The sequence below is a fragment of the Myxine glutinosa genome, chromosome 10, assembly GCF_964187855.1.
Source record: "Myxine glutinosa chromosome 10, kmMyxGlut1.1, whole genome shotgun sequence".
Classification (NCBI taxonomy): domain Eukaryota; kingdom Metazoa; phylum Chordata; class Myxini; order Myxiniformes; family Myxinidae; genus Myxine; species Myxine glutinosa.
The window spans coordinates 97,274,501-97,291,931 of NC_136270.1; the positions used below are offsets into that span (position 1 = coordinate 97,274,501).

Consider the following 17,431-nt stretch of genomic DNA (forward strand, 5'->3'; position numbering starts at 1 on the left):
AACCGCGAAGCCAGCGCTCTAACCGCTAAGCCAGCACCCTAACCGCGAAGCCAGCACTCTAACCGCTAAGCCAGCACCCTAACCCTAAGCCAGCACCCTAGCCTCTAAGCCAGCACCCTAACCACGAAGCCAGCACTCTAACCGCTAGGCCATCTCCCTAACCGCTAAGCCAACACCAGGCAGCAACATGTATGTTGGTGTTTTTAGAGTAAATGAAACCCGTACATGGAAGATGAAGAAGGTTAGGTTGAGGATTGGGGCGGGTGGGGAGAGGAGGCGATTGGTGAAGTAGAAGCCTAAATGTTTCCATCTGTTCAATGACCTCTGCAATCAAACTAAAAAGCCGTCTGCATAATTCAAAAGCCTTCGACAATGGTTGTGTCCGCATGGAGCAATAATGCAAGTCTGCCACGTTCACCTATTCGCATCATCTTGATTCCATGAATTTGGTCAATCAATAAGGTATGTGTTTGGTATTCAGGTATGTGATATATCCGTTTCTCACTTGTCATCAGTTTACACTGCTGTTCCTTTTTGTCCAGGTTTGAGAATAGATGCTTTATGACAACAATGAAAACTAACGATGTGAGAAGGAAAGATGATAGAAAAATGTGAAAATGGTGATGGCCGTGCCACGAGGAGATCTTCAATTAGCTTTATAACTGAAACACTTCTGCCTGGGCCACTGGGTTTTACCGATTCCAAGATGAGGACGGAAGCAGGGAGAAACGGCCATGCTTGGAATGCCAAGTCCAATGATTCAATAGAACTGCAGATGCCTTCCACCAATTGATGTATGAATCACATTAGAGCGGTGGCGGTCGCACCAGCACCTGGAGGTAGCACCTGGAATTCGTCGTGGTAATGGTGACCGGAGAAAAGTTCTCTTTGGAAAGGCGTTCCGCACTTTTTGAGGCAATTTTCTGCGCAATATAAATTGACAGGACACTGCTCCTTTTTGCATGTAAAATGACTTCCCTGTTCCAGATTCACATCACAAAAACCATGTTCAATTTATAAAAGAATTTACTCTCGTCGGTAAATATGGCGGCAGTCAAAATCGAAGCAGAATATGTGCGAGGACAATCAAACACAATTGTTTCTATTTTGCGATACATTTCAGAAAAAGAAATACCGATTTTGTGTTTAGAATCGGTTTATCTTGGAACCTGTTTCGAATTAACAAAATAGCACGGTCCAACATGATGGATGACTGAAAACCGAAAAGGTCTGAAAACCAATATTAAACCACCCGAGACAACGGATCGATGCTTCTTTTCATCAAAAACTCCATAATGCAGCAAAAACCGACTCGATCTTCAGTTTTCTCCGCAAACAACATCAAGAAACAACATTGTATTCCCTCGTAAACAAGGTCACCCGAACTCTCTGCCAGAAAAAATTGGTGAATGGCGAACAGAATCCTGCAAGTCTTGTCCATGGAATTGAAAACAAAGGGCAAATTGATCAAGTGCACGGAGACATTTTAAGGGAATTCGTTATGATCTTGCCCGCACATCCACTACCCTCTAGTGGCACAAAAAGTCAACGTTCCTACAAATGCAATACCTTCGGTCCTGCAAAACCTTCTCCAGGAGCACCACGTGGCCCAGGTTGTCCTTGATAACCTTGGTTACCCTGAAGACATTGACAAGGCTCAATTTAAGCATCTTCGTCCTCCATGATATTTGTGATTAATTCAAGAATTCTCCTTAAGAAAATCAAGTAATTAACTCGGGATATTATGGAATATCTTCATTCGTTACTCACCCACATATTTCCCAATAGTTTTTCCACTTATCATGAACTTTAATGTCATTAACTCACCTTGGGGCCTTGAATTCCCACCCCTCCAGGTCCAGGTGGGCCAGGTTTCCCCTGCTGACCCGTGTTTCCCTGAATGCAAAAAAAACCAGGAGTGACTTTAAAATATTTCCAACATTCAAATAGCAGATTATTCCTACGAATCCCCAAGGTGAAGCATGCTGAAGATCTTCACTAATACAGTTTACTTCTGAATTAATTATTTTTCTTCTTTGCTAACATGTTCTCCTGCTCCTCACTCCTACCTTCCTTGCTGTCCCAGGTGGCCCAGGTGTTGAGTGTTCAGCACTGTGAGAAACTATCATGTTTTGGTACCACGTGCATGTTAAGTGTGATGTAAAATGGCTGTAATTAAGGAGATGGTGTCGAGTAATGTTTGTTGAGTAATATTGTCTTTCCCATCCAAATGTCTGTTTCTGAGCCCTCCCTACCATCACCCTATATTTGCGGACTCTCCATGATGATTCCGTCCATATATGGTGTTTTTCTTGCAGCAAGCAGCCAATCGATGGCTTCACCAGTCCGCACTTTTTCCACGCAACATTTCTCATTCGCAAAACAAAATGAATGTGCTTGTTTAAATATCCTGAAGAGCACATGCTTTCCTTTCGTACCCATCGGACTGAGGCTCAAGTCAATAAACACTTTCCAGGGTTTGCTTTTTATAGGTGGATAAATGAACATGGAAGGCACAGGCTCTTTTAATGACTAAAGAGCATGTGCATTTCCACTATTTCATGAGTATTTATTGTATTTGACCACAGCATGGTGGAGGATGATCTGAGTCCTAAGTATGGTGCAGGATGATCTGAGTCCTCGGCATGGTGCAGGATATGATCTGAGTGCTAAACATGGTGCAGGATATGATCAGATTCCTAAGCACGGTGCAGGATATGATTCGCGTCCGAAGCATGGTACATGATATGATCTGATTCCTAAACATGGTGCAGGATAATCCGAGTCCTAACCATGGTGCAGGATATGATCCGAGTACTAAGCATGGTGGGTGATATGATACGAGTCCTAAACATGGTGCGGGTTATGATCCGAGTCCTAAGCACGGTGGATGATATGATCTGACTCTTAAGCATGGCACAGTCTATGATCCGAGTTTGAAGCATAGTGCGGGATTTGATCCGAGTCTGAAGCATGGTGCGGGATTTGATCTGAGTCCTAAGCACGGTGCAGAATATGATCTGAGTGCTAAGCATGGTGCCGGATATGATCTGAGTGCTAAGCATGGTGCAGGATATGATCCCAGTCCTAACCATGGTGCAGGATATGATCTGAGTGCTAAGCATGGTGCAGGATATGATCTGAGCCATAAGCATGGTGCAGGATATCATCTGAGTGCTAAGCATGGTGCAGGATATGATCTGAGTACTAAGCATGGTGCAGGATATGATCTGAGTCTTAAGCATGGCACAGTATATGATCCGAGTCCTAAGCATGGTGCAGGATATGATCTGAGTGCTAAGCATGGTGCAGGTTATGATCTGAGTGCTAAGCATGGTGCAGGATATGATCTGAGTGCTAAGCATGGTGCAGGATATGATCTGAGTGCTAAGCATGGTGCAGGATATGATCTGAGTGCTAAGCATGGTGCAGGATATGATCCGAGTGCTAAGCATGGTGCAGGATATGATCCGAGTCCTAAGCATGGTGCAGGATATGATCTGAGTCCTAAGCATGGTGCAGGATATGATCTGAGTCATTAGCATGGTGCAGGATATGATCTGAGTCCTTAGCATGGTGCAGGATATGATCTGAGTCCTAAGCATGGCACAGTATATGATCCGAGTCCGAAGCATGGTGTGGGATTTGATCTGAGTCCTAAGCATGGTGCAGGATATGATCTGAGTGCTAAGCATGGTGCAGGATATGATCTGAGTGATAAGCATGGTGCAGGATATGATCCGAGTCCTTAGCATGGTGCAGGATATGATCCGAGTCCTTAGCATGGTGCAGGATATGATCTGAGTCCTAAGCATGGTGCAGGATATGATCTGAGTGCTAAGCATGGTGCAGGATATGATCTGAGTGCTAAGCATGGTGCAGGATATGATCCGAGTCCTAAGCATGGTGCAGGATATGATCTGAGTCCTAAGCATGGTGCAGGATATGATCTGAGTCCTAAGCATGGTGCAGGATATGATCTGAGTCCTTAGCATGGTGCAGGATATGATCCGAGTCCGAAGCATGGTGCGTGATTTGATCTGAAGCATGGTGCAGGATATGATCTGAGTGCTAAGCATGGTGCAGGATATGATCTGAGTGCTAAGCATGGTGCAGGATATGATCTGAGTGCTAAGCATGGTGCAGGATATGATCCGAGTCCTAAGCATGGTGCAGGATATGATCCGAGTCCTAAGCATGGTGCAGGATATGATCTGAGTCCTAAGCATGGTGCAGGATATGATCTGAGTCCGAAGCAGTATCAATGTTTGGAAACAGCTGCTGCAAGAATTGTCCTTAAAGTTGAAGATTTAATTGTGCAAGCATGCATGTAAACTGGATTATGGGACTCATTTTATTGTCATACTCATTATTCTATTAGATTATTGGCGAGACTGCTCTTAATGTATATCAGCTAAGCTCACCAGAGGCCCTGGGGGACCTGAAAAGCCACGTCCAGGTGGGCCAAGAAGTCCTCTTGGACCCAAGTCACCCTATGGGAACAACGATGTATATGATAACAATTTAATTGATTACCAGCATCTTTACATAAAACATTCAATTTACAGTTACGGTCATGAAGTTTACTTTCTCAACTTGGAGAGCCAACACAACTGGGGACAACTTTAGTTCATTCCATAAGGCTCGCAACAAGTGTGTGTCTATTCTGAAGCATTCCAGAAAACACCATTTCATAAATCTCAAGGTTAAACTGTCCATTCAATCTCCCTCCTCCAAGTTATGGTGGTCTAATGTTGTAAAATCCATATGTGGTTATTCTCCCCCCCTCCATCCCTTCCATCAATTCAAATGAGATAACTGCGGACTCTGACCGAGATAAGGAAGAAAGAAGGTCTCGACTATGTTTGCCTCCACATCTCATGTACCCAATGCATACCACTCTGTCCCCCATCTTAATAGCTCCCCTGCACCCACTTTCTCCTGGATTTTGTGTCCTTCTCACCCGATAAGACATAGAAAATTCTGTCCAGCATTGAACCTGCTTTGATGGGCCCAGATGGCATCATTGGCCATGTTATGAAAACCTAATCTGCCAATATGCTTCCCTTTTGTCAGCTATATTCTGTCTGGCCTTCTCCGTTGGCCTCCTCCGTCAGCCTGAAAGTTAGCACACATCGCCCCCATCCCCAAGAAGGGGCAAAAACAGATCACATCCATTACAGACACAAAGGCATGGAATCTCTCATTTATGCTGATGGAAAGTATTTCCTGTTTTGAAACAGCCTGATCTATGACAATAAAGTTGGATTCAGTCCCGGTGACAACTCTGGACATGCTGCCGCTCATCTCCCAAATACGATTGGAGGCCCTGTCTCAATCACGAGGTCAGGACCATGTCCTTGGACATATCTCAGGCATTTGACACCATCTGGCATCCTACTTCGCTCGCCAAGTTCTCTGACTGGACATAGAAGGCCTTCATTGCTGGATTTTGAACTTCCTCCACTAACACAGTCAGCATGTTGCTAATAACTGAACTGTCTCCTCTCCTCTCCAAGTTTCGGCTGGAATTCCCCAAGGCAGTGTCTTGGAGGCAGTCTCCTTTCTCATCCACATACATGAACTCTCCGATGCTCTGGAAACCTACTCTTCCTTTTTGCAGATGACTCCACATTATGCCATAGAGTACCCTATCTCACAGCTCGGCAAACTGCAAATGCATTCGACTAGCGGGTAGGAGTACCCATGGTATAGCCCACCACACACGGATGGTCGCTTTGAGTCCAGGGAATCAAATGAATGTAAAGTTGTCAAGGATAGCACAGCGATCAATATATTAATCAGCAGAATGAGTCACGAGGTGAGGAAAGCGTGGGATCAAGATGCTGAACCATAATCATCAAAAATGTAATCATCGCTCTGAGAGTCCAGGTAACACCAGGAGGTGATGAAAGCGTGTGATAAAGGCCAGAGTGACACCTTGTCAGTACCTTGTAGAAAGAAAACAAAACCAGAGACCCTGTACAGGCCATAGAAGGTCGAAGGTCTCTCTGTTTTTTACCACCTCTTTTCTGTTAATGCTACTCTCTTCTTTCTCAGTCCTCTGACCACCCTCTCCCTCTCGCCCCCTAAATAACTCCAGGATACACGCATTCTTCACACCTGGGTGGGGTTGAGGGTAGAGGAGAAGCAGTCAAAACCCGAGTCGTATCCAGTTTCCTCCTGATGACTCCATTTTTGTCTATTTGGGTTCCACCTGAAACTCCAGTGCTGTATCTGGTCGGTCATTTGATTCCAGTAATCCCATTCTGGTTGAAATTCTAAAATCCAGGCTGACTGTACACCTCAACTCCTTTGTTCCTCACTTATATTCTATGTAACGACCTTTCAGAAGCTGTAGTGCAGTGCCTCAAATAGGCCGTACACCGTCACCCCCCACAACCCCCCACCCCTTCCCCATGATCTTTATTACCCCCATTCGGTTTTCCTTTCCCAACACTTTACTTGCTGATTTTAGTTTCCTTCTCTCGCTCTTGTTTTCCTGTTTGTTTATGCCATTGCTGGTTGTGCCTCATTGCCGTCCTGCTATCCAATCTTGCTGTTCCATGATGAACCCCACTCATGTAAAGAAAAAACTGTTTTATTTACTTGACTATTTCAAACAATGCATAAACATACATAAATATCCCTCTGATCTCGAGTTCCCATGGATGGCTGGCTTTTTATCTTTGCACAATATCCACATTTACATCCAAGATGCACAGCTCACCTTGGGTCCATGAAGGCCAACACCAGTAGGGCCTGATTCACCTGGTGGACCTTTCTCCCCTGGTACACCCTTGGTCGTCCCACACGTTCAGCGAAGTAGATTTGTGGAAGTATGGAGTGATAAGGGATAAGGGATTCACAGAATAGCGGATACGGTCGTCAGTCAAACAACATTGCTCTGATTGTCCTTCATCTCCATCTAATAATCAAGATTTGTTTACAGTTTTTTTGTGGATGCACAACAATATGTTGCTCGTTATCCATCCTTCAGACATGTGGAGAGAGCTTACATGAGAGCCAGGGAAACCGCTTCCCTTTTCTCCCACTCGACCACGAGGTCCAAGAAGTCCTCGCTCTCCCTGCACAAGGAAATGCCAGAGCACAGATTAATTGTAAAATGAGTATTAGTGTTATTAGTACACATGAAAACTAATCAAGGATGAAGTTGTGAGGATAAAATGCACCCTGTCGAAAATGAATCCTCATATAAAACTAGAACGGCACTCAGTAGAGAGCATACCTCCACCTGGTTGGCCATATCACTCAATGGTGAAGAATCACTAAAAAATTAAATAATTCTCATATCCGAATCCATATTCAGATCTAAACCAAAATCGAATCGAATCGTCCTTGTCAGACACCCAACCGGTCCACCAAGTTTCGTCCAAATCCGTCCACAACTTTTTGAGATATATTGTTCACAGACAAACGGACAGACAGACAAACGGACAGACAAACAGACAGGAGTGAAAACATAACCTCAATCCACCGTTGGTGGTGGAGGTAAATATATGAATCCAAGTGAGTGATGTGAAGAGATTTGGAAACTTCTTACTCAAGGGTGAAGATGATGAAGGCAAAAAAAAATTCACATCAAAACACTTATGCTCCTCATCCTCCTGACCCCAAAAAACGATGGTGTTTACATCTGTATAGTCAGGACAACAGGATGCAAAAGCTTCACCAATCATGAAACTCTAACATTTTAAAATTCAACACCCATAATAACATTAGAAAACATCTCACAATAAAAAATTGCTTTATTCCAAATTAAGTTTTAAAAACATCGATGCTGACATTTTTCACTTACAATTACAATTCAGTACGACAATAACATCAGTTCCACATCCTTTGTTTTATAATCCCTGCCAAGGTCTCCTTACCAACAAAAGGCCTCTCCGCAATCTTCGCTAACTCGTATATTTCAATCTCTGACCACCATGATTGAATAAATTTAGCAGGCCACAGTAAGCGGCTTGAAAAATATTTCCCCCTACCCTAAAAAAGGTAAATTAATAATTTATTTGTACATTTCCCTTATACAAGATGAGGTACAAAATGTGACAAGTTTTGCAAGACTTTCCCAGAGGATTTCAAACTTCTCACATTTTCTGGCCCTGTGTGTTTTTGTAAGATTTTCATTCTTGTGATTATGGTACTAGAATGACACCAATCCAGAGGATATATATATATATTGCTGCGTGGATGCTGCACCTGCAGAGAGGGTTACTCAGTTACCGAACAAGCTAGGTCACTGGTTCCTTCCACTGTGTTCCACACACACTGGCGGCGTGCGTCAGTCTTCTCCTGCTGGAACTGGAATACTCACCCAGTTTGCTTTGGACACTTTACCAGGCTCTACATCTGGGTTTGTCGATCGTCTTTGTTTGTGAATTCCCCAGTGTGTGACGGTATTTGTTGAGTGAATGATTAAGGCAAATGGTTAAGCCAAACGAGTTATCGAGGTAACGTGGGTGCAAGGGGGAATTATACAGTACCTTCAGAAAGTATTCACACCCCTTGACATCTTCACATTTTGTTGTGTTACAGACTGAATTTAAAATGGATTGAAATGAAATTTGTTGTCACTGACCTACACATACTGTAATACCCCATAATGTCAGAGGGGAATTTTCTTTCTTTGATTTTTTTTTTACAAATTAATTAAAAATGAAAAGCTGTCTTTAGTGTCTGGATATCTTAAATCAATAAGTATTCAACCCCTTTACCGTGACACTCCAAATTGAGCTCAGGTGCATCCAATTTCCTTTGTTAATCCTTGAGTTGTCTCTACAACCTCAATGGAGCCCACCTTTGGCCAATTAAATTGATTTGACATGATTTAGAAAGAAACACCTTTGGCCCAATATAACGTGCTAACCAAGATGGCGACACGGCGGCTACACTTTTCACAGAGTATGAGCGTTCTATATATTTTCAATTCAGTGATCTGTATCTAATAAATTGTTATTGTACAGTACTGTACATTGATTCTGTAATTGCTGTTGATGTGTGCTTTTCTCTCCTCCAATTTCCCCTCCACTATTTATTAAATCTGATCACTTCAATTAACTTGTGTTGTCTGGTTGTCGGGTTCAACATTTGGCTATTAACCCCAGAAAACACGATCATGGGGAATTGGTGTCATTACCTCAAAGGAGGCTTTGTAAAACTACTGCTGGATCATGAAAGCCAACACTCGGGCTTCCATCCTGTTCTTACAGGCAATTCAGACACACAACATAACAAAGGGAACAACAGGAGAAAGGAGAAATGCCAACAGCAGGGTGGAAGGAGAAAATAGACGGAGACGGACAAACAAGGAATGCGGGTAACGATGAGGGGTAAGGGAGAACGCAAAGGGTGGACAATATGGATCCATAAGCAAAATGTTTGGAAGGGATGGGTGGTTCAACAGGTGTATAAAGGATCATGATTTTGGATGGTGGGTGACTTGACATGGTGGTGAACAGCTGTCTTGAAGACTTTGGGGAAAAATGAGATTGAAGAGAATGTGGAAGGTGATTCCACAGACAGGGAAAAAAAAGGAATAAATGAGTGGAGGTGAGCAGTGGTTCTGGATTTAGGCAGTTTCACTAGGAGGGGGTTGATGGTGGTCCACGTGCAGATACCTGAGGGGGCCAAAACACAGAGAGGGCAGAGGAGGCAGATCTTGCCAAGGTGCCACCTTTACAAGGAGCCAACAGTATATAGAGGAGGGAGATAGGTTTGAAAGCTCATTCTTGAGATTTCACAGACGTTTTCTGGCGACGTTTCATAGAGTAGACATACTGGTTGTTTTTTTGGGGGGTTTTTTGTATACAGAATCGAGGCTCGTGAAAGAGCTAACATTTATCACAAAAACAAATCAAAGAGACAAACAAACAAAGTATATAAAAAGGGGAGCGGTAGACAATATGGGGAGAGAAGGGGAAGCACATAAACACAACATTTGAGAGCAGGGACATCGGGAATGTGTGGGAGCGAGAGGGATTGAGGGAAGGCGGCGTGGGAAGGGGGGGGGGGGGGGGGGGAGAAGTATAAACACAAGTACACCAAGGACTTCCAGGAAAGAAGTTGGTCTTTCAAAAAAGTGGATTTGGGGTGAAATTAGAGGGGGTAGAAAAGATCAAGGTTTTGGATGGGGGAAGATAAGAGATGGTGGTGAACAGCTGTTTTAAAGATCTGGAGGGAGGAGTGGGATTGAAGAGAGTGAGGGAGTTTGTTCCAGAGGTGGGAGAAAAGAGGAATGAAAGAGTGAAGGTGAGCAGAGAGTCTTGATTTTGGCAATTTAACCATAAGAGGGTTGCAGGCAGATCTTGTGCGACCTGTAGGAATATTTGGGGGACAGAGCCCAGAGAGAGCTGGAGGAGCAAGGCCGGAGAGGAGTCGGTAGAAGACAGAAAGACCACCAACCTGCCTGCGGTGAGTGAGTGAGAGGCCTTCTCTGTGAGAAGGTTAGTTAGTTAGAAGGTTAGTTAGTGAGAGAGTTAGCTTCATCGCGGGAGATTCCAATGATTCTGAACGCTTTGGTTTCAACAGCGTGAAGACGAGCTAGGTGTGAGGCAGGAGCACCAGCCCAGAGGGGGGAACAGTATTCCATTGAGCTGCGGATGAAAGCCTTATATGTGTTGAGGAGCTCAGGTGTACCAAGGAAGGACTTCGCACGATGCAGGATGCCCAGTCAGCGACTGGCTTTGGAGGCCAGATTTGAAATGTGGTTTTCCCAGGAAAGATCATGGCAGATAGTGAGACGCAAAAGCTTGAGTGACAGAACTTCTTGGAGAGGATTATTCAGAAAGTGGATGGGAGGGTTGTCCAGTAGGTCTTTTCGGAGAGACATCGTAAGAGTGTGAGATTTGTCAGGATTGAAAGACATGTTCCACTTGTTTGCCCAATCTGTGATTTTGTCCAGGTCTGCAGAGAGCGAGGAGGTTGCCAGTTGCCAGCTGGTTGCCAGCTTAAGTTGGATTTCCCTTCTTGTTTTAAAGCCACTGCCTCACCACAAGATTCAGAGTACCAAGAGTGGGAGGATGGGTAAGATAATTGAAGAGATGGGGTGAATCTGTGCATAAGAAAGAGCAGGTTTCTGTTGAAGAATTCCCCAGCTGATTTAATATCAGTGGCGGTGGATATAGGAGACAGTCCTGATGTGGAAATGTTTTTTTTCGTACCGCGAATACGTGAGGCGTGAATGGAGAAGCAGATCACATGTTATGAACTGCGAATACGTAGAACCCGCGAATGTTGAGGTCCGACTGTATATACATGTACACATATGCATGCACGCACGCACACGCACACACACACACACACACACACACACACACACACACACACACACACACACACACACACACACACACACACACACACACACACACACACACACACACACACACACACACACACTTCCCAGAGCATTACTCAAATAATTGTTATTTTATCTCTGCATGTTTTCAGTGTGCTATAATAAATATGACATCAGTAGAAGCACAGAACCTGCACTGACATTACAAAATATGTGTGAAAAGAGGGATGCGAGGGCTTACCTTAGGCCCTGAAAAGCCCACCCCAGGTTCACCAATGAGCCCAGGAGGACCAGGTAGGCCAATACTACCCTGGAATCAAACAATTGTTCTGAATTAGAATTATTTTGCATGTGGTGCTTTTACACACCATTTGAAACAGTTTGAATATAACCACATGAAGTAATGTGTAAATAAGAAGTAAAATCAAACGAAAGAGATTCAGACGTTGAATGTAGCTCAGGTCAGGAATACAGTATTTCAATTATAGATGGTTTTTCATGAAATAATGTTAACTAAGCTTTTAAGATTTTCATCTCTCTCATATGTGCTTTGATGTGATGGAAATAGTTCTAAGGTTATTTGTGATAAAACAAAACTAATAACAAGAAAGAGCAATCGGAGATTGCAGACCCTCGCCAGGATGTGTTGTAAAAGACCCTCCCTTCAGTGGTTTTTAAGGCTTTTGTGATAAAACAAATACGGCGGCCGAACCACGTGACCGATGACGTCATCATTATTTTTTTAATTCACCAATTTAACCCTAGATTATGCTCAAGAAATTTCATTTTGATCGGATGAAGTTTTGTACTTGTCGAATTATGACGTCATAATAGAGGCACCTATGACATCATCATTAACAGATGTTATTCCATATGGAGAGTTCTTTACAATGAGCCATGTCCCCATTTTTTCTATGCAGCGTTTTCGGAGATATAGAGGTGCAAATGTTTTTCGTTTTTCCAAGATAGCAGCCGAACCACGTAATCCGATGATGCCATCATTTTTTTTTTTCCCCACCAATTTATCCCTAGATGACGCTCAAGAAATTTCATCTTGATTGGATGACGTTTTGTACTTTTCGAATTATGACGTCTTAATGGAGGCACCTATGACATCATCATTAACATATTTTATTCACCATGGAGAGTTCTTTACATTGAGCCATGTCTCAATCTTTTCTATGTGGCACTTTTGGAGATATAGAGGTGCAAAGTTTTTCGGTTTTTCCAAGATGGCGCCCATACCACGTGATATATGACGTCATAATTATCATAAAAAATATACAGGTGGAGTTGCACCTGTGGTGGAAATTTCCTGTCAATCGGCCCAACGGTTGCAGAGAAAATCATATTTATTCTGTGCGGACAAAGAAAAAACAGACTCAAATGCAATACCCTCTCCTCTGGTGAGGGTAATAAAAATAATTCTATATATAATGCAGCAAGTGTTTGTATGTATGTCCGCTCTTCACACATTGGTTAGACAGCTGACCTGAAATACTTAACCTAAAGTACCCAGAGGTCCTAAAAGACCCTCCCTCCTCCTTCTGCCCCCCTCACCCCTATCAACAACCCAAGGACCTACAAGATGAAGAAGACCCAGAGGACCCAAAAGACCCTGAGGACCCTATATAGTCCAAGGACCCTAAATACCCCAAAAGACCCCGAGGACCCAAAGGACACCAGAGGAACCAAAAGACCCCAAAGACTAAAAAGATTGAAAAGACCACAAAGACCCAATGGACCCCAAAGACCCAAAAAGACCCAGAGGACACAAAAGACCCCAAATATCCGAAATACTCCAAAGACCCTTAAATACCCCCCCCCCCCCCCCACCCCCAAAAACCAAAAATACCCTGAAGACCCAAAAGACCCCTAAGATCCCTAAAGACCCTGAAGACCCATGAGAACCAAAAGACCCTGAAGCCCCAATAGACCCCGAAGACCCAAAAGACCCAGAGGACCCAAAAGACCCCAACTACCCAAAATACCCAGAAGACCCAAAATACCCTGAAGACCCTTAAAGACCCCAAAGACCCCAAAGACTGAAAAGACCCCAAAGATCCTTCAAGTCCCAAAAAACTCCAAAGAATGAAAAGACTCCAAAGAATGAAAAGACCCCAAGACCCAAAAGACCCTTAAAAGGGGAACCCAAATGCAATTTCTTTTCTCTCCTGAAAAACCATTGGCAATCATTAATCACTGTCTAATTTGAAGGGAATTTTTATTTATTTGCCAATCACAATGTGCTGAAAAAAACCCTTGACTATGGATTTTCGAGATTGCCAGTGAGGTCACATTGTGAACTCACCGTGATCTGGCCGGCGACGGTACATAGAGAAACGGCACATTACGAGCTCGGATTCCGAAACTGATTGGGGATGATGAAGGGGTGGGGGAGGGGAGGGGGAGGAGGAGGCTTGTGGGGTGGTCGTGGGGTATTGTTAGCTAGGGTGACGGTTGATGGGGGATTGTGAGGGGATGGTAGAGGGGGTTGGGGTGGTGGGTATTGTTAGCTAGGGTGACGGTTGATAGGGGATTGTGAGGGGTGGTGGAGTGGGGTAAAGGGTGTGGGGTGGTCATGGGTATTGTTAGCTAGGGTGATGGTTGATGGGGGAATGTGAGGGGTGGTGGAGGGGGGGGGGGGAAGAGGGGTGTGTGGGTTGGTCGTGGGTATTGTTAGCTTGGGTGGGGTATTGTTAGCTAGGGTGATGGTTGATGAGGGATTGTGAGGGGTGGTGGAGGGGTTGGGGGAAGAGGGGTGTGTGGGTTGGTCGTGGGTATTGGGAGGGGAGAATCAATTAATTACTTATTTTTTCGATTAATTAATTATTTAATTAATTTTCAAAATGTTGCAGTTTCGGATGAAACACTGGTGGTTTAGGTATGCTTTTAGCCAATTGATTTAGGAATTAAATATTTTACGGTTATTATTTATTTATTTTAATTGAAGCACTGAAGGCACCTCGGCAATGCCGCCTGCCGGAGGATATGTTATTTATTTATTTGGCATGGGGGTGGTGTACTTTGAATGTATCTGTACTTGTTGAGATTATATTTTTGAGTGATCAGCAAAAATTGAAAATAGATATAAACACACATCAAATTGGATAAACAATGAGCTGGCAGTAACATGGCAATACGCATATTTATAAAATAAAAAAAAGTTGTAATTCTACACGATTTCAGGTCAAGCATCATGTTTTCATGCCGAAATATGCTTTATGGAGTCAGAGACATTTTTTATTAATATAAATAACACAACAATCTGCAAAAATGGCTCCTACATTTCCTGTAACCCCAAATAACAGTGGCATACCTTCATATGAAGCGGAAACCATTACCATCGCACACTCACCTTCAGTCCTATAATTCCCTGCCCCATCGGGCCTGGCAGTCCTAAAGGACCTGAAACACCTTGCTCTCCCTAAGAAAAAAAATTCGAAACAAATCTTCATACAAAATGATGACGAAATACAAGTACTGTTATTATATTGACAGAAATCAATAATCAGAGTTAATTTTCATGGAAACTCTTGTGAGATGAATATTGTCATGTGATATGCTATAAAGATGCAGAGTGCTCTATGAGGGGCATTTAAAAACATTCTCAAAATATATATATTTAACGTTAGAAAAAAATATTTAATGGTGTTACATATTTATGTGAATGTATGTGAATTACCATTCAGGTCTTTGCTTATCCATGTTTAGTAGATTAAGGGTTGTTGTGGTTGGAGGGTCAGGAGCCCTTCTGAAAAGTGTCCGGAAACGGAGGTGACCGGAAACGGAAGAGGAAAACACACGAGGAAGAAAGCGACGAGTAGTATTCTTCCTCGCCCCGCTCCGACGAAAGGTGGGATCGACCTTGCGCTGCGTGGAAAAGCGGCGTTCCGAAGCCCGTCTGGCGAGAGGAATTACCGGGACGTGTACCTGCCCGGTGGAGACGTCAAGTTGACGTGGGGCCGTGCATCGACCCCGCGTCTGGCACCGTTCGCGGCACCGTCTAAACAGACGCGTGCGGGTCGCACCTTGGGGCCTAACGCGCCTTGCAAGCGGCGTGGGGCTTTTGGCTTGCTCTACCGTACCCGCTTCGCGTGGCCACGAGGGGCTGCAGCCACGGTGCCTGGTACGATACCTGCCCGGTGGAAAAACGTCCACCCGGGGTTCGTTCAACCGCCCGAGTGCGGCGACGCCGACCAGTATCTTGGTCAGGAGGGGCCCAGAGACATTGTGAGGAGCAGAGACCAAAAGGGGGTCGTGAGTACCGAAGTGAACACACATATATAAGATGGCCATCTTAATCATATAGGGGATTGATTGTGGATTGGGAATTGTTGATGGTGGTTTGCTATTGATTGCTCGGGGAAAATCTCCGTGGTTGTATCATTGAAATTGTATGGTGTCCTTACCATTGAAATATATCCTTGAACATCAGTTTTCTCTTGGGTGGAATTCATATGGATTGCGTGGCGAAAGCGCAAATATAATACAACTTTCTGGCGAAGTTCCTCTCACGGTCCGGGGGTCACCGAGACCAGGTATTCACCGAGGGGACCACGTAACAGAATTGGGGGCTCGTCCAAATTACGATTACGCAATTGGGTCTACGTCCGGGATCTAAAAGTGTATTTGTATAAAATAATAAAATAATATTTTTATTAATTAAAATTTATTAATTAAGTATTAATTGGAAAATTTTTGGGGAAATTGGGGTAAAGTCTTGGGTGAAGGTTAACAGGTGTTAACGATAGTCACCATGGCGTTTGTGGCACAGAACTTTGCGGTAACACCGAGTGAGGCACAGTTCCGAGTGTTACTAAAGTCGGACCTCTTGAAATTGGCCAAACATTTTAACTTGGAGGTCCGAACTAATTTGAGGAAGGCAGAGTTGCAGGCCACGGTGATACAATCTATGGTGGGATTAGGAACATGGGACGAGTTAGCCTGGGAGTGGCTACCCGAAGAACCAGAAGACGTTGAGCTCCGGAAACTGGAGTTGCAATTACGGAGCCAGGAACGGATTAAAGAAGAAGAAAGGAAAGCAGAAAAGGAAAGAGCAGAAGAAGAAAGGAAAGCAGAAGAGAGGAGAGAAGAGAAACAAGCAGAGGAAAGGAGAGTGGAAAGAGAACTCCAGGAAAGGTTAGAAGGGAGAAAAGCAGAGGAGAGGAGAGCTGCAAGGGACCTCGAAGCAGAGGAGAGAAAAGCGGAAAGGGAATTAAAGGAACGTGACATGGAGCTTCAGCAAGAAATCAAATTCAAGGAGCTGGAGTTAATGAGAGAACGGGGAGAGGCACCACCCTTGCTGACGGGGTCGACACCTAACCAGAAAACCTGGGATGTGGGCAGACATGTGAGGCTGGTTCCACCGTTCAGTGAAAAGGAAGTCGCGAAATTTTTTCCACACTTTGAGAAAGTGGCTCGACAATTAAACTGGCCGGAGGAGGCCTGGACCATACTCGTGCAAAGTGTGCTGGTGGGGAAAGCTCAGGAAATTTATTCGGCGCTACCAATGGACCAATGTGCAGATTATGAGGTACTGAAGAAGCACATCCTCAAAGCCTATGAGTTGGTTCCGGAAGCCTACAGGCAAAAATTCAGGAATGCCAGGAAGAGGGAGAGTGAGACCCATGTGGAGTTTGCCAGAGTGAAAGAAAACATGTTTGATCGGTGGTGTGAGTCAAAAGGAGTCGGGAAAGACTTCGAAACATTGCGGGACTTGATCCTGGTGGAGGAATTCCAGCAGTGTGTCCACGAGGACATCAAAGTGTACCTGCAGGAAAAGAAAGTACCAAAGTTGTGGGACGCAGCCACCATGGCAGATGATTATGCCTTAACCCACAGAATAGGGGTCCACAAACCTAACTCCTCGCCTAGACTTCAGCAGGGGAGTTATGGAACACCCGGTGCGGAGAACGACCTTACATGGCGGCGGCCTCAAGATGATTATGGGGACAACTATGATACCCCACCTGTTCGAAATCAGAGGGATGCGGGCCCAAGACAAACTTATAGTTCGGGGGGCCCGAGGCAGACCACGAGTTTTTCCTCCGGGCCTACTTGCGCTTTTTGCAAGAAACCTGGACACTTGATGTCCAGTTGTTACCGCAT

The 17,431-nt window shown here is 44.3% G+C and overlaps 1 protein-coding gene across 1 annotated transcript in view; it reads right to left on the bottom strand.

Moving 5' to 3' along the window:
- LOC137433398 (uncharacterized) overlaps positions 1–17,431 on the bottom strand; it is a 320,088-nt gene that overhangs the window by 98,144 nt on the left and 204,513 nt on the right. The window contains exons 23-29 of the mRNA XM_078785923.1: positions 14,679–14,747; positions 11,562–11,630; positions 7,020–7,088; positions 6,731–6,799; positions 4,425–4,493; positions 1,828–1,896; positions 1,570–1,638 (exon numbers count right to left, since the gene is read on the bottom strand). Of these exons, the coding sequence (XP_078642049.1) occupies positions 1,570–1,638; positions 1,828–1,896; positions 4,425–4,493; positions 6,731–6,799; positions 7,020–7,088; positions 11,562–11,630; positions 14,679–14,747 (483 nt within the window). The remainder of the gene's footprint in view (positions 1–1,569; positions 1,639–1,827; positions 1,897–4,424; positions 4,494–6,730; positions 6,800–7,019; positions 7,089–11,561; positions 11,631–14,678; positions 14,748–17,431) is intronic.